The sequence below is a fragment of the Lactuca sativa genome, chromosome 3, assembly GCF_002870075.4.
Source record: "Lactuca sativa cultivar Salinas chromosome 3, Lsat_Salinas_v11, whole genome shotgun sequence".
Taxonomy (NCBI): domain Eukaryota; kingdom Viridiplantae; phylum Streptophyta; class Magnoliopsida; order Asterales; family Asteraceae; genus Lactuca; species Lactuca sativa.
Window position 1 is genome coordinate 37,843,206 of NC_056625.2, and position 22,955 is coordinate 37,866,160.

A 22,955-nucleotide genomic window follows, 5' to 3' on the forward strand; every position below is an offset into this window, starting at 1 on the left:
AACACAAATAATAACCCTAAATATTACACACTAAAATAGTGTATAGTGATAAAGGGATTGAATCCACGGAGATTGGTTCAATTTATAACATCTCTTTGTGAAAATACTTGCTAAATGACAATAAATTAAAAATGGGGGTTTTGGTGTTTTGAAGTACTTGAAACAAACTAGAATTAAACTATGATTTAAATTGACAATTTAACAAAAACAATATTTGATGTAAATCAATAAAAGAAGGATGGTTGACTTAAGGTTTCCTCACATTGACTTTTGAAGAACATATCATTAGAATCCAATGGTGCAATACTTTGATTTAAATCCTTAATTGGCTATAGTAATCCAAGAAGCTTGAGATTACCTAGACTTTTCTTAGTTGTTAAAATGGTTAGAGAAGCTAATAACAATTTCCTTAGTTAAAGTCACAATTTCCATTAAGCATGTAATTAGTGAAAGTCAACTAGCATTAAGAACCAAAAAGTCACCAAATCCAACAGGGGTCAAATGCTTTCACCACCATGTTGGAGGAAATGGTTTTATGATTGTGTGAAGCCAAAACAACACAAAAATCATTTGTTTCTTGCTAATTTGAGGATCCTTTACTTAATCAAGAAATTAGCCAATTAATCACCACAAACACATTTAAACTCATGAACTAAAACATACAAGTAGTGATAAGATGTTAAAACATAAAACATTCCCATAAAGATTTAAGAACATGTTCATGGATTCTTCAACATTCAACAAAAGTTCAAAGGATTAACCAAAAGTCAACCAAGATTAGTTTAGCCAAGCATGGCTAAACCCAAAGAAAAAAAGTTAGAGAAGATTGTACCAAACATTAAGCAAGAATCAAGAGGTAAAAATATGATGTTCTTCAAGTGTTCTTGGCCTTCAAAAGTCTTCAAAACTCCAGAGAGAATCTCCAAAAATCGGATGTCCAAGAGTCTGCAAAAGATAGGCACCAACCTTCCCCATATAGCATAAAACATGAATTCCCGGAAATGCCCCTGCAGGGCCTTGCGCGACCTGCATGCTACTACGCGGGTGGGTTGCGCGGGTGGTGCTTGACAAGGGCTTCTTTGAGTTTTTGGGCCTCCAAAACATATCCCACTAGCCCAGATTGAATCCAATCAACTCCTAGCCCATTTTCTTCAAGTTTTTCTTCATTTTAAGCCCAATTTGGCCTCTCCAAATCCTCCAAACTCGCCCGATTAATAATCTATGCACGCTTGAATAAACTCCCATATCTTGCAAATTTAAAGTTTATTTCTCTCCAAGCCTTCAAATAATCATCAAGATCACTCCATGCATCATCTCCACTACCCATCAAGCCCAAAATCCTCGACGTCCTCTTATTCCAATTGCTTTCCATACGTCCCGAACATTCCTGCTCCACTAGTCTCCATGAAATCTGCAATAAAGCTCACAAAACTAGAAAGTACTCGAAATTGGCTATAAAATAACAAAAAAGAAAATATGCATGGAAATTATCTAAATTATGAATGAAATATGTTGAAATAAACAATAAAAAGAAGTAAATAAAATGAACTATCAAATCACCCCAAGCTTAAACCTTACTTGTCCTCAAGTAAGACAAGACTAAAATGAACTTAGGATGAACTATCCTAGAGAAAATAAAAAGAATGGATAAAGCCGCAGAACCTGATCACCGTTAGTCAAACTGGTCAGAATTGATCTTGCTATTACCTCACGAATTTTTCATCTGATGACAATGGAACCATAACGCACAACCAGGACAACTCCTTTAGGTGAGTAAGGAGGGATGAGCAGTCGCAGCCTCAATGGAACATGCATACAATGAAGAATATCTGTAGTAGGGAGAAAGCAGTTGGATGGGCTCGGGTGGAGCTCTTCTTTAAATGTACACTCTGATCTCACGTTTTCCGGTTTCTCTCATGTGTAACTAGGTTTAATCGCTCGAGCACCGTTGTAGGAATCGGCTCACTTGGTGTTGGCCCAAACCTACCGTAGTATCCGACTCGACAGTCTCCCTAACATCACCAATTTGCGAAAAACAACTCGATCTATATACAATAAAACATACCTAAATAAATGAATATCAAACGCCGGGTGACCAAAATGTTAGAAAATTTAGTTCAATAATTGAACTGGTCACCCTTCTCAGATTTCTGCAGCTGGGAATTTGCCTGCCCTTTTTTTTTGTTTTGTTTTGTTTTTGTTACCATACTTGAAGGTAATGTAATAACAACCATTTGACTCAATTTGGTTCCTAAAGTGTGTAAGTGGAACCGAAAGGGTAGTAATATAATCCGAATGGTCTAAGCGAGAAAATGACCATGTGTGGAGCATAAAGATATAATTTAAGCTCGTCTTCAAACTTGTGATTTTTTTTTCAAAAATAATGAAAATGTCCACATGCGGACTAAAAGACTTCTCTAAAATCCTAAGAAAATCTCAAAAAGATATGGTGATGTAAAGAGATCGGATATGGATTCTACTTGGGGACAAGCACTAGTGCTTCATCCTAACGGTTCAAACATGATCAAGTGTGATCCTCTCGGCGGTAGTGACCGCAAGGCTAAGACATCCATTGCTATAGTATATCCTACAGTCATTAGTATTGTATGCATAATTCTTCATGAAAACTACCTGGCCATGATCAGTTACCCCTTTAAGCTACCAGCATCTGATCCCAAGTATGAAATCCCAAATTGCAGCTAATGGTCCCGGTTCGATGGGTGAGATAGCAACAAGATCCTGGACCAATAATGATACAATAATTGTGAGCCTGTTCCACGACATCCAAGAGAGGTGAGAATAAACAGACAACAAAAATGCATGAATGCTAATGCCCTAAGCTAAATGTTATGCAAAAATATAAAAGGTGAAAAAGAAGAAAATAAAATCTTTTTGGAATTTTATATAAATAAGAAAAAAAAATGAATGAAAATTAGCTTAAAACTAAAATGTTATGCAACCTAGTTAAAAATGCATGAAAAAGTAAAAGATAAGGGAAATGCCCCACCCCAAGCTTAAGAACAAGAATTGTCCTCAATGCTTAAGGAAAGGGCGGAAATGACCTAAATCGGAGGGTTGGATGACGGGAGATGTCTGTAGCGATGGTTTCGTGAAATTACGACCGGTAGAACTCCGACAATCTTGAATTTTCCAGCGAGGTGGGTGCTGGAAGGTTATATGAGAGGAATGGAGTGGGAGGTCAAGATGATTAAATGAAGAAGAAGGGAAACTGAACATTTTAATCTATGGGTCAACAAGGGTCAATTTCGGTCAATGTTGGTCAAGAAAAGTCAAAAGGTCAACTCATTAAAACCTTTGGTCAACACCTGGTCAAATAATAGCCAAAAATAGCCCAAATTGCCTAGCACAGTGCGCGGGTCGCGCAAACCTTGCAGTTAAGTCTTGGGCCAATGTCGCTTCATCACACCTGGCCGCGCAACCCACCCGCGCAACAGCACGCGGGCCGCGCAACCTGCTGATTTTGATCTTCATTTTTGCTTCATTTTTCTTCGTTTTTCACCCGTTCTTGCTTTGGAAGCCCCCAAACACCTAGAAACTCTTGATTTCTTCATAAACAACTCTTTTGAATCCCAAAAACATCTTCAAAACTCATTTATTCAAATTAAAAACACGAAAGCACAATTCTTTCCAAAAATGCCCTTCTTTAATGTCTTTGGCAAGACGTCTCCAAACTTCACTTTAACACTTTGGGGCGTCAAAATGGACGACATCTTGGACATTTGAATCAAAACCCTCGTTAAATGGCTTCAATCGATGTCCATTAACCTTGCAAATTTGCCCCGTGTCTACATTTTTTAGTTTCCACACCTCCATTGAGACTCTTTTCTTGTATTTGACTTTCTTTTTAGGGGAGAACCACACCGGACTTAGACCTTTGATACAAGCAATCATCCAACCATATTCTTTCTTATACTTTTTCATTAAGGTGACCAACTCTTCCCTCTTTGACATGGTTTTTGAGTAGGTGACCGGTTGGATGTCTTCTTTCTTGTGATACGTATCCTTTGAAGAGTCCGACAAATTTATCGCTTCTGGCTCTTTTGGTTGGTCTACCAATGGAGTTAGTTTCTCAATGGTAGTGGGTGGCTCAACCTTTCTTTCATTAACCCCCAACACTTCCTCTATAGTTTCATTGACAACTTTCTTAATTTATTTTTCTTCTTTGACAGCCTCTTCCACTTCTACTTCTTCCTCTTTTCATATAACACTCTCGGGCCATCAAAACTTTTCTCATCTTTCAATGGAATGGAACATGCGCTACGCGATGGGCTCTCTTCGGATGGTAGTTTGTCTTGAGCTTCCATTATACTAATTGATTGAGCAATTTGTGTTATTTGTTGCTCTAAGCTTTTGAGGCTAGCTTGGGTTGTTTCCTGGAAAATTTGGGTAGAAGTGGCAATGCTTTTAACAATTTCCTCTGATGACATGCTTGGCGTTTCAGTTTGTTGAGGAGGGTAAGGATAGAGTTCTTGGAACTGCGGAGTTGGTGGGTATTGGTTATTTCCCCAAGTTTGGTAAGGGTTTTGGTATTGGTTATTTCCCCAAAATTGGTTGTTGTCCCACCATTGATCATGTTGAGGTTGATCATAACTTGATTGGTTTGACCAATAGTAGCTTCCATTATCTTGCTCTTCTTCCCATCTTCCTTGTAAATATGGACACGTGTCAGAATGATGTCCATTTTGGGTGCAAAAATCGCAAAGAAGAGGCATGGGTTGCACACTTTGGTCAATTTCAATCATCAAAACTAACTGAGCGAGCTCAGAAAGTTGATCTTCAATGCAATAAGTGTTCATTTCCAAGACATACTTTTTTTTCAATTTTTTAGTAATGAACTAGAGTACCTACATAGTGAGATCTAGGCATAGAGAAACAAACTGATTAAATATAAACCAATCCCCAACAACGGCGCCAAAAATTTGGTGGTTGTCGAGGCCAACACAAATAATAACCCTAAATATTACACACTAAAATAATGTATAGTGGTAAAGGGATCGAATCCACGGAGATTGGTTCAATTTATAACTCTATGAAAGATCTCTTTGTGAAAATACTTGCTAAATGACAATAAATTAAAATTGGGGGTTTTGGTGTTTTGAAGTACTTGAAACAAACTAGAATTAAACTATGATTTAAATTGACAATCTAACAAAAAAAATATTTGATGTAAATCAATAAAAGAAGGATGGTTGACTTAAGGTTTCCTCACTTTGAATTTTGAAGAACATATCATTAGAATCCAATGGTGCAATACTTTGATTTAAATCCTTAATTGGCTATAGTAATCCAAGAAGCTTGAGATTACCTAGACTTTTCTTAGTTGTTAAAATGGTTAGAGAAGCTCATAACAATTTCCTTAGTTAAGGTCACAATTTCCATTAAGCTTGTAATTAGTGAAAGTCAACTAGCATTAAGAACCAAAAAGTCACCAAATCCGAGAGGGGTCAAATGCTTTCACCACCATGTTGGAGGAAATGGTTTTATGATTGTGTGAAGCAAAAACAACACAAAAATCATTTGTTGCTTGCTAATTTGAGGATCCTTTACTTAATCAAGAAATTAGCCAACTAATCACCACAAACACATTTAAACTCATGAACTAGAACATACAAGTAGTGATAAGATGTTAAAACACAAAACATTCCCATAAAGATTTAAGAACATGTTCATGGATTCTTCAACATTCAACAAAAGTTCAAAGGATTAACCAAAAGTCAACCAAGATTAGTTTAGCCAAGCATGGCTAAACCCAAAGAAACAAAGTTAGAGAAGATTGTACCAAACATTAAGCAAGAATCAAGAGGTAAAAATATGATGTTCTTCAAGTGTTCTTGGCCTTCAAAAGTCTTCAAAACTCCAGAGAGAATCTCCAAAAATCGGATGTCCAAGAGTCTGCAAAAGATAGGCACCAACCTTCCCCATATAGCATAAAACATGAATTTCCAGAAATGCCCCTGCAGGGCCTTGCGCGACCCGCGTGCTGCTGCGCGGGTGGGTTGCGCGGGTGGTGCCTGACAAGGGCTTCTTTGAGTTTTTGGGCCTCCAAATCATATCCCACTAGCCCAGATCGAATCCAATCACCTCCTAGCCCATTTTCTTCAAGTTTTTCTTCATTTTAAGCCCAATTTGGCCTCTCCAAATCTTCCAAACTCGCCCAGTTAATAATCTACGCACGCTTGAATAAACTCCCGTATCTTGCAAATTTAAAGTTTATTTCTCTCCAAGCCTACAAATAATCATCAAGATCACTCCATGCATCATCTCCACTACCCATCAAGCCCAAAATCCTCGACGTCCTCTTATTCCAATTGTTTTCCATACGTCCCGAACATTCCTGCTCCACTAGTCTCCATGAAATCTGCAATAAAGCTCACAAAACTAGAAAGTATCCGAAATTGGCCATAAAATAACAAAAAGGAAAATATGCATGGAAATTATCTAAATTATGAATGAAATATGTTAAAATAAACAATAAAAAGAAGTAAATAAAATGAACTATCATAACCTTCCTAGCTTGTTGTTTATCTTATCTAGCTTACAAATTCGTGTTTAAATTATTTCAAAACCCTCAAGAACATGAGTTTACGGTCCAAGAACACCTTCATGGACCGTAAACACTCATAAATGGGGTTTAATGCTCAAAAACCCTTCCAAACCACTTCTAATGCTTAGCAATGACTTAGAGGCTTGCATGAAAGGACTTAGAACACCAAAATCTTAGCAAATGGGGAGTAAACATGAGTTTACAGTCTAAGAACATCCTTAGACCGTAAACCCATCTTCATGGACCATAAACACATTTTTGGGTGTAAAACTACCCCTCAAACACCTCCAAAAGCTTCCATGAGTGCCTAGAGCCTTGTAAACCTTCATTTGATGCACCAAAACACATGATTCATGGACTAACATGAGTTTACTACCGTAAAATCATGTGTTTAAGCTAGTAAACTCCCCAAGAACACCTTCTTAGACCGTAAACACCTTTCCAAGGTGTTTAAGTGCCTTTAACACCTTCCTATGCTCTTCTAAGTGACTAGAACCTTGCATGCATGAGTTAGAACCACCAAACAACAAAAGAAATGGACTAACATGAGTTTACTACCATAAAATCATGTGTTTATGGCCGTAAACTCCTCAAGGAGTGGTCAATGAACCGTAAACACCCTAAAATGGTCCATTTGGAGCCTAAACCACTTCCTATGCCCTAGAATTGAACCTAGCCTAATTCCACGAGTGAGATAAGACCTTAAAGCATCCAAGGACACACCACCCATGAGTTTACGGCCGTAAACTCATGGGGATATGGTCATAGGGCCGTAAACTATATAAAGTGTTTACTCTTTAAGAGTAAACTCCCTAATTGGGCCATACACTCCCTTAGATGTTACCCGCGACACTCCTAGCACTTGACCAAAGTGTTTTCCGCTCATTAGGATGCGTATACGTGTTTAATTAGTATTATAATTACTAATTGTATATAAACATATGTCATCATATGTTAATAGGTCACTAAGTGTGTTTAAGTTTTCACTTGACACCAAGCACCCAACCGGCACCTCCGCCCGATCCACTTACAACAGGTGAGTTCATACCCCTGAATTAACCTTTTAAATGTTTTTACATGCTTTTATGGGGGGAATACAAGTTAAAACATGTCAGTTATCATATCAATCACATGTGATTGATAACCCGCATGCACAAGGATTTATTACACTGTCAACTATTTTACCAAGTATGATACTATAAATGGTTTTCCAAAACATCTTTACTTGTTCAAATCTTTTCTCAAATTGTCTCTCGCGTGGTATGTTTTACTTCAAATTCAGTTACAGCAGTATTTTAAACAAAGGTTTTCGTTACTTATATTGTTTTATCAAAGTTATAATCAAAACTTGTTTATGAAAGATTTTCAAGGGTTTCTAAAGGTTTTCAAACTTATTTTACAAAAGAATACCAAGTCATGATTTTCTTAAGTGTAAAGGTTTTCCAAAGTTTTCATCGAAGTCTTCTGCCATGTTTTTATACTTCTACTTCATTAGATACTACTACTTCGTTATGCCACTACTTCGTTAAATGCTACTACTTTGTAAACGCTTCTAGTTCGTGAAACACTTCTACTTTGTTAACGCTTCTACTTCGTGAACACTTCTACTTTGTTAACGCTTCTACTTCGTGAACGCTTCTAGTTCGTTAAATGTTACCGCTTCTACGCTTCTACTTCGTTAATGCTACTACTTCGTTAAATGCTTCTACATCGTTAAATGTATGTCTGTACTTGTATAGTTATATAAATAATGTTTAAAGGACTTAGGAAGGCTAATTCACCCTATTTCCTTTTCCTCGTTTGGATGTGGTCTGGTGGGATCGGATATCCGTCTGAAGGTCGTTTAATCATTAATTATATATTATGTATACATGTATAGACATAAAGGTTTACATCGGTCAATACATGTTCCTTGGGTAGCAAGGACGCCCTCCTACTCGTCACTCATAGATCAGAGACACTAGTAACTATTATAGGAATAGTTAGGAAGCTCTATTCACTCTTTCTAGCACGAGAATTCCACAAGAGTCAGTTCACACGCGAGTTTATATCATTCCTCCAGCGCCTCTAATAGAATTCAAAATCCGAGATGCATTTTCAAGACACGGATCTCCCCGTTGTCGAGTTGGTAACCAAAGTCTCCTGTAGGGATAACGGGCATTGTGTGTATAGATCTATACGGGACTGACACCCCCGCACCCTGACTGCTAGCTACAGTCCATGGCCTACCAATCCAAGGGGTGACAAATTTCATATTTATTCCGACGCTTGCAGGGCGTCAAGTACTCTAGTGTCAATCAGTATGGTTACGAGTATCTCCATGTTTATCTTATAATTCATGGCCTTAAGGTAACGAGAATTAACACTGTATTTCTGAAACAACACTCTTAGGATCACTCTTTGTTTTAGACCTTGCTAGATGTATCTTTCATTTGATACTGTCTGGGGTCTGTGTTTCTTTGTTTTAGACCTTGCTAGCTGTATCTTTCATTTGATACTGTCTGGGGTCTGTGTTCCTTTGTCTTAGACCTTGCTAGCTGTATCTTTCATTTGATACTGTCTGGGGTCTGTGTTTTTTTGTTTTAGACCTTGCTAGTTGTATCTTTCATTTGATACTGTCTGGGTGTGTGTTTATTTGTTTTAGACCTTGCTAGCCGTATCGTACATTTGATACTGTCTAGGGTTTGTGTTTCCTTTTGTTTGACTGAGCCAGGCGTATCATTCATTCGATACTCTCCTGGAGTCTATGATTTCTTTGCCTTAGTCAACAGTATTTTCTGCCGAGGCATATGTTATTTTCCCCTAGTACTTTTACTAGTGATATTCTCCTACTTTCTTTAAAGTCAAATACCATATTTTGGTAATGATAACATTTCATGGAAAATTTCTCTTTAAAACATAACACTGTCGAGTCTTGGTAGAAGACTGCTTTTAATAAGAAAATATAGGATTTTTTGGAAAGGACGCTAATACACCGTAGATTCTAAACTACTATTTTTATAAAGTTATTTTGAATAAAATGCTTACTTACACAAATGACACTAAATACTTATGAACTCACCAGCATTTATAGAAATGTTGATACTCGCTTTCAAAATAACTTGTATTCTCAGGTCAGCAATAGACAGGTACATCTCAGGAGCTTTTGTTGAAGACAGTTTAGTACTGAGCTGCAACTATATTAGTTTTTGTATTACTTCGATGTCTCTATTAAATGTAACTTATGTAAAACTATTACTATTAATGCAATGGTTGTTGTACTTTGATTACTATACTGCATATGTTGTGATACTTGACATGACGTCATCCACCCTAGAACATGAGCATGAAACAAACACACACACATAATTCATTTTCAAACACCTCCAAAAATCTCTCAAGAACTCATCCTCCTTCCTCTAAATTTTTGAGTTTTGGTGTGTGCTTTCAATAGGATCTTCATCTAGATCATCATCTTTGGTATGTTGTCACTTAGATCTATGAATTAACTTCTTGATCTCTTCAAAAATCTCGTTTTACACCCATATATTTATGGATCATGTTCTTAGAACCATCTAAGTTAAAGATCTACTCAAGAAAGCTTGCTAGGATCAAAAATCTTCTTCCACTTCTTCATGAAAACCGATCCATCACCCCAAGGTGAGTTCATACCCCCTATTTTCGATTTTTATTTAGTTTTGGGGCAGAATACAAGTTGCTTTATGTAGATCTATGTGTATATGCATGAATATGTGTGTTTTTCATGACTTATTTGTTGATTATGTGTTATTTACTTCATAAATCTAAAAATATGTTAAGAATATTAAGTTCATCACTTGGATCTAAATGAAAACCTCGAGAAAAGTATGTTTTATCACATATAATACATGTAAACTAGTAGATATGGGATTTATACACTCAAAATAGCAAAAATGAGTGTTGTGTTCAAAAATCTATAAACTAAACTAAAAATTTAGCCCTTGACAGAAAAATTTTGGTCCAATCTCGAACTGTTTTGACCACCTTAATGATAATATTTTTCAAAACATTTTTACATGCAAAAATTTCAGGTTTATACCTTTAAAACGACTACTCTCATGTTTTCATACGATTTTTCTATAATTTTTGGCTAATTTTACAAAACTGCCTATCAGATTTGAAATAATTTTGGACCAACCTGTAAAGGTGAAAATTTTCACACTTGTTAGAGGCCGTTAAAAATTATGAACAAAACAGACAAAATTTCCAAACTTCCAGAATTTACGGATCCAAATTTCGACTGACGGTGATTTTTCTACAAATTTTCCAACAACTAGGTCAGAAAAGCCAAAAACTAGAAAAATGTGTATTTTCACAAAAATCAAGCCAAAAATGATATTTTTGACAAAAATGAGTTTAAAATGTTATTTTTACCACAAACTAGTCGTAAACACAAGTTTTGAACAAAATGGGGACTAAAGTGTTATTTTAACAAAAATTGGGCCTTAATTGTCAATTTTTGGCTTATTGGGCCAAGAACGCCATTTTTACAAAAATTGGGCCTTTTATGCTATTTTAGTGAATACTTGAACCAAAACCAACAATAAACTAACAAACGGATAAATTTTGATCATTTCTAGGTTATTGGGCCTTAGTGGCCCATTTATATGTTTGATAGGTTTGGTATTCAATTTGCGTGCTATTTGGGCCTATAAATACTTTACATGTGAAATGGGCCTTAGTTGTCATTTTACATATATTTTGGGCCCATGTTATATAATCTCATTCATATTAGGTTTTGAAATGACTCACATGTTTAGCGATGCCCTAGTGGCTCACTTACATGGTTCATTGGGCCTGGAATGAGTTTTATACGTTTATCTTCGCGTAAATTCGATTAAGGATCTAGTGAGTTTTGTCGGTCGACAACTATTAAGTGTACGATTGTAGCCTGTAGTTATAATCAGAGTCTCATTGAGGGAGAGCGGGGTTTTGTGTATAGATCTATACGGAGATGACACCCCACACCTGAGCTGTTCGCTACAGTTAGACTACATCGGTCTAGGGTGACTATAACCTTATTTTATTTTTCAGTCGGTGTTCACTAATGGCAAGACATGTGAAATTTTCATTATTTAGTACGGTTATGACGGCTCACTTAGAGAAATTAATGTTAGGAAGCTTGTGGAAGACTATTTTCTTTTATGTTGGATTACTCGGAAGCTTACTCACACTGGTACCCCCACCTCGGTCTTGGTACAACAACATTATCTATTTCTTTTATGATTGGATTACTCAGAAAACTTCCTCACACTGGTACCCCCACCTCGGTGTTGGTACGGCAGCATCATCTATTTTCTTTTATGATTGGATTACTCGGAAACTTACTCACACCGGTACTCAGCCTCGGTGTTGGTACGACATCATTAACTATTATTCTTTTATGGGCAACATCGGGTTGTCCGGGGATATTCTATTTACATTTTCTTCAATCACTTTTGACATTCTATTAAACTATAACACTCATGCATTAATACAAGATCAGACATAAACATACCAAACTATTTTAAGAAAATACAGGATTTTCTTGTGATTACAAAGTTATACAAATCATTTTCTCAAATATACTTATGAACTCACCAACATTATATATGTTGACGTTTTCAAAATAACTTGTATTCTCAGGGACTCGTTAAGCAGAAAAATCAACAAGAATAGGGGACTTTGTTTTGTGTACTGTTAAACATCCTACATTGAGTGTTTTGGTCATGTTATTTAAAAGATTGTACCTGATGTAAACAATAGCAGTTTTATTATATTATGCATGGTATTGATGATGTCAAGTTTCATTTATATTCATTGTAATGATATTCAAGATGAAGTCACGCACAAGCCCCCGGACATTTCCGCCGTTTGGTTCGGGAGTGTGACAGATGGGTATCAGAGCATTGTTTATAGTGAACTGACATATCTAACCATACAAGATATGCAACTATAAAGACAATGGGACTAAACTACTCTGAACATAATAGTTAAAATACATACCTATGTGTGCATTTCAGAGCAATAACACAACAAGAACAGTAAAAGTCTTTGGAGGATTTGAACATTGCTATTAAACTCGGGTAGTTATGTAGTCGTATTGGGGATGAATGTAGCCTGATCAACTACATTCATTCAAAATACGACCAACATGTGCTCGGGAGTAATTGTGATGGACAATGAATCAAAAACTTACCATTTAATTACCCAAAGAGCTTATAGAATCAAACCTAAACAAAATTAAAATACTATAGGAGTATTTGGTGTGCTATTTGTTTCTAGTATTTATAACCCTTCGTGCAATACACTATAGACGGGGATCATTAGCCAGGAAACCCCTATCTCCCTAGTCAGGGAAAAACAGGGTGGCTCGACCAAGAGGAAGACCCAGAAGGAGACTTAGAGGAAGAACCAGAGGAGGAACATGAAGTAGAACTTACAGATGAACCCACCGAGCCAGTAGTGAACCTCGAAAAGGAAGATCTCATGGGCAATGATGATGATGCCTCGGATGCAGAATCCGAGGTCATCAATCCTCCATACATGGCCAGAGTTCCGACTTATCGTATGGGCCCCGGTGGCCCCACACCCCCATGGGCACACAATATTTGGAGATGGAGTCACCAGCATGGGATACGACCATACTACGGTAGGAACCGAGGTCTCTTCGATCCTAGTCATAGAGGACCAACTGTCCGGGCCCTCACTGTCATGGTCTGGCGCACCCGAGGTATTGATAACCAAGCTCAGGACACCCCAAATCGAACGGAACAAATGCGGTTGCTATTGAGAGAGATGAGAGACAAACACAGGAAGTGAACGGAGACTCCCGAGCAAGACAGTTAGTTTGGGAGGTACAACTACGAGATACCGAGCAACAAGTAGCTCATCTCCAGGGTTCATCTACTTCATCAGCACCACCACCAGAGACTTTCCGCCACAATTAGGATCAACCTTTTCTTTTCTACCCCCTACTCTCCGATATGACTCTCTTTCATGTACTAAGACGGTACTTACCAATGAAACAATTATGTGCCGTCTTTATTTCATGTTATTGCATAAATTCCAACCGACCCCTCGAAACCGCTAGATACTTGAGGATCTCGAAACCAAAACAACCCATGTACTCTAAGGATAGACATAACGATCGTGCCAAATCTACGATTATCTACTACCGTAAATACATCATAGGGATGTAGATGGAAACAATGAGAATCATAAGACAAGACGTGAAATTTATAGAGTACAACCAGGAATGACGATCATTACTTACGATATGGCTTATCAACATGCAGCAGGAAAATGTCATTCCACATAAATAACAAGCACCCCCGCAAGACACCGCTCCGACAGATGGACTTTGCTACGTTCCAAGCTACTGTAACAGCGGCAGTAACCGCTGCTATGGCACAACTCAATGTTAACAACACCAACAAAGGTAGAAATATCGTCGACAACTCCAGCCGAAGAAACGAGAATGGAAACCAACAAGTGACAGCTTATCAAGACACTCCAAACCCCAAGCTTAAGAGCAGGAAGTGAAAGTCTGGAAGTAAGAGAAAGGGACAACCACCTCAAGGGTTCTCAAAGAAGCAACATGTTGTTGCTGTCCATGCAACCATGACACCTACTACACCATAAGGTGGTGGCTGTGTTGTGTTACTGCGTAAAATCACCACTACCACCGTAAGGTGGTCGCTGTCATCGTAAAATCACCACTACCACCGCCTTATGCTACCAAATGGTTGGTTGGCTTCCCTTCTTGAGCAAAGAAGTGAAGATGTGCATGTTTTAGTTGGTGAGTGCGTGTATGTATGGCTGAAGTTCTCGGAAATGGCATCACTGCCACTATAGGGTGGTGGCTACCGCCATCCACCACCACCGGCCACCACAAGGGTGGTTGTGTCTGTGTTTAGTGTTTACGTTTTATTGTGTATTTATTTTTAGGATTAAAGCTTTGTAAATTGTAACAAAAAAATATGAATAATGGAAAGAAACTCAAAACCACCACCGGCTGCCATGTCGGGTGGTGGTGTGCCTCATTTGCATTGTGACTCGTTTGGGATGTTTGGACAAAGGGACTAAAACCCTAATAGGCCTAATAAAACCTAATGGGCCCAATGAAAGCCTAATAGGCCCAATAAAGCCCTAAATGGCCTAAAAGCCCAAACATGTGACTAATGGAACTAATGAACCCTAATTGATCAAAAGACCTAACTATTGGGCCTATTGGGCTAATATGGGGTTGGAAACCCTAATTAGGGTTTAGAAAACCCTAATATTAGATTTATGGGCTTGGACTTATCAGGACCCACATATGTGTCATTGGAATGGAAGTGTGTATTAAGCCCAATCACACCATATGATTTATTTAGGAGTGTGATGGACTTAATGGATTAAGTCCTTAATGGGTTAAGTGAGAAACATTTAACCCTAATCATCATTTTATGTGAAACCCTAATTTCATTTGGGTTTATTGTTGGGCCTTCCTATTGGGCCTTGATGATTGGGTTATTAATGGGCTATCCAAAATTAAGCAAATGGATTAGTAAATTAATGGGCTTTGAGGTAAGGCCTATATGAGGAGCTGGGCCTAATTTGGGAAATTGGGCCATAGATGGGCCATAGTTTGGGCCTTTATGATTGTGTGATATTAGGCCATAGATGAGCCATAGTTTGGGCCTTTATGATCATGTGATATTGGGCCATTAGAATGTTGAATGTTGTATTGGACTAAACGGTTGGGCCTTATGGTAAGACCTTATAAAGGTTTGGGCCCAATTTGGAAAATTAGGCCATGTGTTGGGCTTTGACTCATAGTTGACTTTTGGGCCTTTGGATTGCGCCTTGGGCTTGAATCAAGCCAATATAGGGGTAAAGCAGTAATTTACCCCAACATGGACTTATGGACATGTATTGGAACCCAATTATTAATTGGGTGATGTTTGATATTGACAGTTCGAGAATCTGTCATCCATCTGTTGGGATTGGGTCTACAAGACTTCAGCAGTGTGAGGTGAGTTACCTTCCAGTAGAAGTGGGTCTAAGGCCACAATGTCGGCCCACTAGTAGGAGTTGTTTGTTAGATGATTTTCTTTGTGATAATTATCTGGTATGTTGCTATTTGTTATGATTATGTGCTAGTATGCTATGATGTTATATGTTATGTGATAAGAAGGGGTAGGTTAGACCCCAGTACCGGTCGAAAGGACCGAAGGGGTAGTTAGTACCCAGTTACGTTAAACAGTTTATGATATATGTGTTATGTTATTATATGGTAGTGATAGGGGTGAAATAGTCCTCGGTTACCGGTTGAAAGATACCGAAGGGGAGGCCAGCACCCAGATATACTAGGCAGTTACCGGTTGAAAGATACTGAAGGGGAGGCCAACACCCATATATGCTAGGCAGTTACCGGTTGAAAGATACTGAAGGGGAGGCCAACACCCAACTATGTTAGACAGTTATCGGTTGAAAGATACCGAAGGGGAGGCCAGTACCCAGATATGTTAGGCATTATGTGTTTATATGGTATGTGGTATGATAGGGGAACTTACTAAGCTTTATGCTTATAGTTTTCAGTTTTGTTTCAGGTACTTCGTTTTCAAAGGAAAGCAGCCGGCTCGATCGCAACGCATTACACCATGTTTTCCGCACACAAGATCTTTGGGATTACACTCTGATATGATTTTATGATACTATGTTTTGAATCATTGACACTTTCGTTTTGACATGAGATATTATTATGAATGTTTTTATACTGATTGTTTTATATAATAACTTAATTAAAACGAAATTGTTTGCCTGTATTTTTGGGATGTTACATAACATATATATATATATATATATATATATATATATATATATATATATATATATATATATATATATATATATAAATATGTAAAATACTTAAAATACATATAAATACGAAAGAAATATGTTTATACATTTAAAATAAATAAAAATACATAAACATCTATATAAAAAAACCTAAAAAATACATAAATACGTAAAAATGCATATAAATAAATAGTACATAAAAAATAACACTTAAGAATGCATAAAAAAAATGTAAAATACTTAAAAATACATATAAATTGTAACATTCATAAAATTCTTGAAAATTTTAAACTTTTTAAACAACCCAAAAAAACCATCATTGTTTAAAACTATTTTCAAAATAAGTTTTACATCAGAGAAGTCCCAAAATCATAACTAAAATAAACATGAGGAGGTGCATAATCAAGCCTTCGCCTTGTCGTAATCCCCTGAGGTACCTGAAACACAATCCATAACTGTAAGCCCAAAGTTTAGTGAGTTCCCCCAAAATACCTATACATAAGAAATAAGACAAATATAATAACATGTTATGGTTCCACAGCTTAACATACTAGATTACTCCTTAGCCCACAACATAAGTCTGGCTCGCCCTCGGCCCACAACTTATGTATGGCTTGCTCCCTGGCCTGATCATTCCTTAGATTGAACACCGCTAAGCTCTTAGTACGAGTCTAACATGGCCTTCTCGGCCCTTATTCCGTATCTAGAATGCCTGTAAGTCCTCAGTATGAGTCTAACATGTCCTCCCTGGCCCTTAGCTCATATCTGGCATACTCCAGGGTTTGTTGGCCACACCATGGAGCAGTACAACCTCAACCCAACCCATACAATATGTTGACATATAACAAATAATATTATATATAGATAGTCACACAATATCACAGGTAGTCCTACTGGTATACCAGACTACCATTTCAAATTCTCAACCAATGGGTCGGCCTTGGTGCCTTAGACCCGTAAGTAAAGTGAGGAAAACTCACCTCACAAGAAGTGCAGAACTGATAAGATCTAACTCTAAATATTAGCTCCCGACTCAAATACATACAACCACCATCTGACCAATTCCCCTGAACCCCGAAATACCCAAAATGCCCTCAAGTCAACTTGGTCAACCATGGTCAAAGTCAAAGGTCAACAGTCCATGTTGACCCAACTCGTCGAGTGCACCCACAAATCGTCAAGTTCCCACGGTATTCAGAAGGTCGGGAAAACCCTAGCCAACTTTCCGAGTTGGTTGGAAAACTCACCGAGTTTTCCCAACGTAACACATCCAGCCCTTTTTATCGAATCTAATGCTTCAAGATGTAGATCTGATACTCTAGGCATGGAAAACCACATAAAGTTGCCAACTTTATGTTCATGCATGCCAAAAGAAGCTCTAGAACTCATGAAAGGCTTAATAAAGAACTTAATGCATGGATGAGGTCTTGAACCTAATAAAGCTTGCAAATTTAAGCCAAATGAGGCCGAAAAATGGCCAAATCTAAGGTGACAATCCATGAAAAACTTAACCCTATGAACAATCCAACAACGAGCCAAAAAATCGCAATAATCTTTCCAAGGAAGAGATCTAAGATATAAGGAAGCAAGGTGTCAACTTTATACCTCAAAACGACTGCAACATTAGAGGGGGTTCTAGATCTATAGCTTTCCTTTCAATCTAGCCACTTCAAACTTTAAGCTCCTTCAAAAGAACACCAAGAAATCACTCTTCAAGCTCATACACGCTAAACTTTGGAAGGGGATGCACAAAACTAGGTTTTCTGGACAGAGGAGGCTGGTAGGGAGGCCAGCCAAAGGGCTTAAGGCCTTTAAATAGGGTGCAACACCTTAAAAATTAGGGTTTCATACTTAGCTGCAAACTCGTCGAGTTTAGGCACCTCGACTCGCCGAGTTGGCTCATTAATATTCGCGGCCCAAAGTCGCCTCAACACGCCAAGTTGATGCTTCTAACTCGCCAAGTTGATCCAAGAAAATGTGCTAAAGGAATTAAATTTCATACCTAAGGATTGGGATGTTACATAAATACGTAAAAAAATATGTTTATATATTTAAAACACATAAAAATACGTAAACATATACATAAAAAAAACTTTAAAAAATACATAAATACGTAAAAATACATATAAATACGTAAAAAAATATGTTTATACATTTATATACAATATTAATAGACATGGTCATTAGCAATAGTATATTTTCTATCCTTTAAGAATTTATACTTTGATAATTTTGGTCCTTTTGTGTATACTTTGACAATTTTGGTCCTTACTTTATATCTTGTAAGAATTTACCACAATACTTTGTATACTTTGATAATTTTGGTCTTTTTGTGTATACTTTGACAATTTTGGTACTTTTGTTTATACTTTGACAATTTTGGTCATTTTTTGTATACTTTGACAATTTTGGTTCCTCGCCTGTTGTAATTAGAAATTGGCCACATGCTTTTTTTTTTTTTTCATTTGCCACTTTATGTTGACCATTTTCCCCTTCCATTTGTCCCTTTTTTTCGTCTTACTACTCATTTTTCATTACAGATTGACCACACGTGTTTTAATATTTCTTACTTTCAGTCCCTTTGACCATTTTGACATTCCTATTGTCCCTTTTCCGTCTATATATTTGTGCTTCTGTTTTAGGCTTCATTTTGTCATTGTTTTCTCATTGTCATCATTTGTGATTAAAACAAGACACCTTTTAGTAATAACGGGTTCAATAAACGTACAAGAACAGCCACAATGGTGACCCGTGGTTCACCATGGGCTCACCCACTAGTTATATATAAATTTTGACAAAATATACAGAAAAGTCTCACTCTCATAATCTGTTGAACATGTCAAAAAAAGTTAAAATGAATAAATTAACCGGTTTCTTAGACTTTTCTATTAAAAAATATAAATAGTGGGACTTTTCTGTTCAAAATTTTTTTATAACTTTATTAAAAAATTTCTCAAGATATTGAGACTCTAAAGATTTAACGAATTTAACTTTGAGTCCTTAAATTAAAAACACTTATAAATTCTTGTGAGGCATGAACGTAGCAAATTATGTGGGTTTTGGTGTCAGGGTTTAGGAGGAAATTGGCCTTGTAAAAAACTAAAAGGTACGTCTCTCTCAAACCCTAGTTTCTCGTCATCCATGCATTACAATATCAATTTCCACTTGCTAACCTTACAATTCAGAGACCTGAGCATTAACTCGAGTTTCATCCATCGGGATGTTTTTACTTTGCAATTCCTTTTAATCATTATCGTGTATTAGTTGATTGGAGGTTCACAGATTAAGATATTTAAACAAGCAAGCGACCATACTATCAGGAACAGAGTAGATCTTTTATGTTTATTTCGCTGATGTGTGTGGAGTGGTTAGTATCTATATGATCAATACTGCATTACTTACAAAAGACTACGACCTCTGTCAAAGAGGCAGTGACATTTTGATTATAAGAAGTTCTTAACCCTCTACTGTTCAAATTCTAAGATTGACACGGATGTTTAAGATTTTTAGTTTTAATTTGTTATTTTTCATGGTGATGGCTATTTATTTGTTTGATGTAATCGTCATTAACACCTCTAATCAAAATAATTATGAAGCTCTTGAAGTTCATTAAATAACGTATTTCACATCATAGTTGTACTATAAACATTAGTTTAATAGGTCATCAGACTATTATTACCCTATTGGAATTGGGGATTTTCTTGTTTCTCCCATTTCATCATTCGTATATCACGTAATTTATATATATTTAGTTGTGTTATATGAAATTACTTTTCTATATTTGTTCTCGTGGTATCAATTCTACTTCTTATGGGCATTTATACACTTGTATCATAAGTGCAAAATTGGTTTCCTAATATGTTTGAAAAGGAAGGCTAGGCGTAGGATGTAGAATTATATCATTGTTGTGGATCTTAACTTCACTAGCAGAAAAGAAAGAATGCATGTATTGTTTAGAATAACAATCATACACTTATCAGCTAGCTAAAAGATCTATCAAATTTACAAATAACCTTAATACATTTACAGAAGTGGTAAAAATATTCAAGATGTGATTTGATGTCAGTGTTGCAAAATAATTTTTGTTCATTAGAATAGATCCGCAAGGGAGCCGATGGGACGATAAGACCAGGCTTATAAGCAGCACTACCTGATGCATTATTGATGCTATGTTCTAAACTGTGTTCATTATTTAGTAGGTGTTGTTTGCATTAGGACGCAACATGTATAAGAAGTTGTATTCTTCTCTGCTATCCAAGTCATCCATTTAACTTTTACATTATGAAGTGCAGATTATCATTAGATATATGATTGTGATTCGTGGAGCCAAAAAAGAAGGAATGACGGTAGAAGATAGATTGAGCAGCTTGCCAGATGAGCTTATTCATAAGATTCTGTTTTGTTATGACATGAAATTTGCTGTTCAGACATGTTTGTTGTCATCAAGATGGAAGCTTGTCTGGACATCGTTGCCCTGTCTCAACTTCTCAAGTCGGCAGTTCCATATTTTACATAAGTTTGCCAAATTTGTGACTCATGTTCTGTCTCATCGCAACCATCAAATAGAAGTGTCTACCGTAAAGCTACGTTTCCATGCAGGAGTTAATCAGGATTTTGTGAGAAAGATTGCAGAATATGCCTTCTCTCACAATGTCCAACAATTAACTGTCTTTGGTCCGTCCTCATGCCGCCATGTTTACCCTTCTTGCCTATTTAGCTCTCAGTCTCTTAAGCATTTCACATTCACTTGCATTAGTTATACACGACTTCTCATTGCAACTGAAGCACCTTTGGATTTTCCATCTTTAACAACTTTGAATCTTTGTAATATCATATTGTCGAGTGATGTTTTCTCCAAGTGCGTGAACTTAAAGAATCTCACTTTAGAAGATTTCTGTGTCATGGATATGGAAGTATTTGACATCATTACCCCTCAACTTTCTAATCTCAAGCTTATCGATGGCCGTTGTTCAAATTCCATCAATGTGATTGCACCTCAACTTGAGAATCTTACTGTAATTAATTGCTCAATCGGGTACTTGAATGCTCCACCAAGACTTTTGTCTTTCTGCTACACGTTTCAGCTGTGGCCTTGTAGGCTTGTGCAATTCTCTAATGATCAGTTTCCTTCACTAAATAAAGTGACGATCTACTTGTCTAAGTCTAAAGATTATCCAACTGTGCTATATAAGGAGGAAGATGCTCGCATGATTATTAACATGCTTCAACACATCCATAGTGTCAAATATCTTACACTTGACGCAGACACTATTGAGGTATGTTGATATCATATCACTTGTTTATGACATTTTGTTGAACTATGGATATGCCTTGTGCATTCCAAAAAGCATGGCATATTTCTTTTAATATCCTTTAAGAAAGATCTAGAGGCAGTTCTAGCATTTCATATACATGACTTGTTCTCACTTGGACTTCAATCATAGAACATTGTTTCCACCGGTAGACTTCAAATATTGATTTCTAGTACCATGTTTTTAGTCACATGAAAATTGTGTCTGTCTTCTTTTGTTTCTGGAATGCGAAGATTATATTTTTATACTCACAACAGCAAATTACCAGCTACACATACACTACCGATATATATATATATATATATATATATATATATATATATATATATATATATATATATATATATATATATATATATATATATATATATATATATATTCGTGCATCTTTTATGAATATAATGTTTTGTCATTTTTGTGCAGTGTATTTCCTCATTTCCAGATTTGTTATCGCAGCATTCTTCACCCTTTAGCAACTTGGTTTGCTTGACTATAGACTACAGTAAGAAGAAGGATGCATTGATAGTAACAATGTCTAGTGAAGCTAGAAACTTCTTCCTTGAGAACTCTCCAAGCACCACTTTTACCATGAAATTACCCAAGGTACATACTTTAATCAGAATCATATATTCGTCTCTTCCCTGTTCATGACCTTGCATTGATTTAAAGTTTATGCATTTCATTCATCCATTACATGTTACTCTACTCGTAAGGGTTATATAGCCCAACACTTGTATTATCTTAATAGTGTATTTGTATCGTAGGTTCATAGTAGAAGATGATGGGTGCTTGAAAGTGGCTTTTGTTTACCTATGGATTGGACGATTGGTAGATTAGAGTATACTATTTAAGGGATTTTGTTTGCGTATGGTGGATTTGCCTTTTGAGAAGACAATGTATATACTTGTATTCTAAAAATGTTATTATGCTAGTCTGAAAATTACAAGTTTTACAAAACCCCTACCAAACTTTCAGCAGCCAGGTGGGCATAATAGAACCCACACAATTTCCTCACCATAATGGATCAATACACTCCTTACTCTTTAAACGACTTTATCATCACCGGATATACACACTCAAGAATTCAAAGCCAAAATTTACCTTAATTCACTACTGATTTTGCACCAAACTTCATCAATTCTGGACATGAACATAAACTTAAAGAATATTTGAGAAAAGCTAAAGCTCGGAATGGGAGAGAAACATGTGTAAAACTTTATTAGGGAAAGTAGGTT

The 22,955-nt window shown here is 36.7% G+C and overlaps 1 protein-coding gene across 1 annotated transcript; it reads left to right on the plus strand.

The window, feature by feature from the left end:
* The first annotated feature begins 19,441 nt into the window (after positions 1–19,441).
* LOC111905229 (putative F-box/FBD/LRR-repeat protein At4g03220) lies at positions 19,442–22,677 on the plus strand. The gene is made up of 4 exons (XM_023900920.2): positions 19,442–19,514; positions 20,701–21,684; positions 22,144–22,323; positions 22,485–22,677. The coding sequence occupies exons 2-4, from the start codon at positions 20,716–20,718 to the stop codon at positions 22,500–22,502; spliced, it is 1,167 nt and encodes a 388-aa protein (XP_023756688.1). The 5' UTR covers positions 19,442–19,514; positions 20,701–20,715; the 3' UTR covers positions 22,503–22,677.
* The last annotated feature ends 278 nt before the right edge of the window (positions 22,678–22,955 follow it).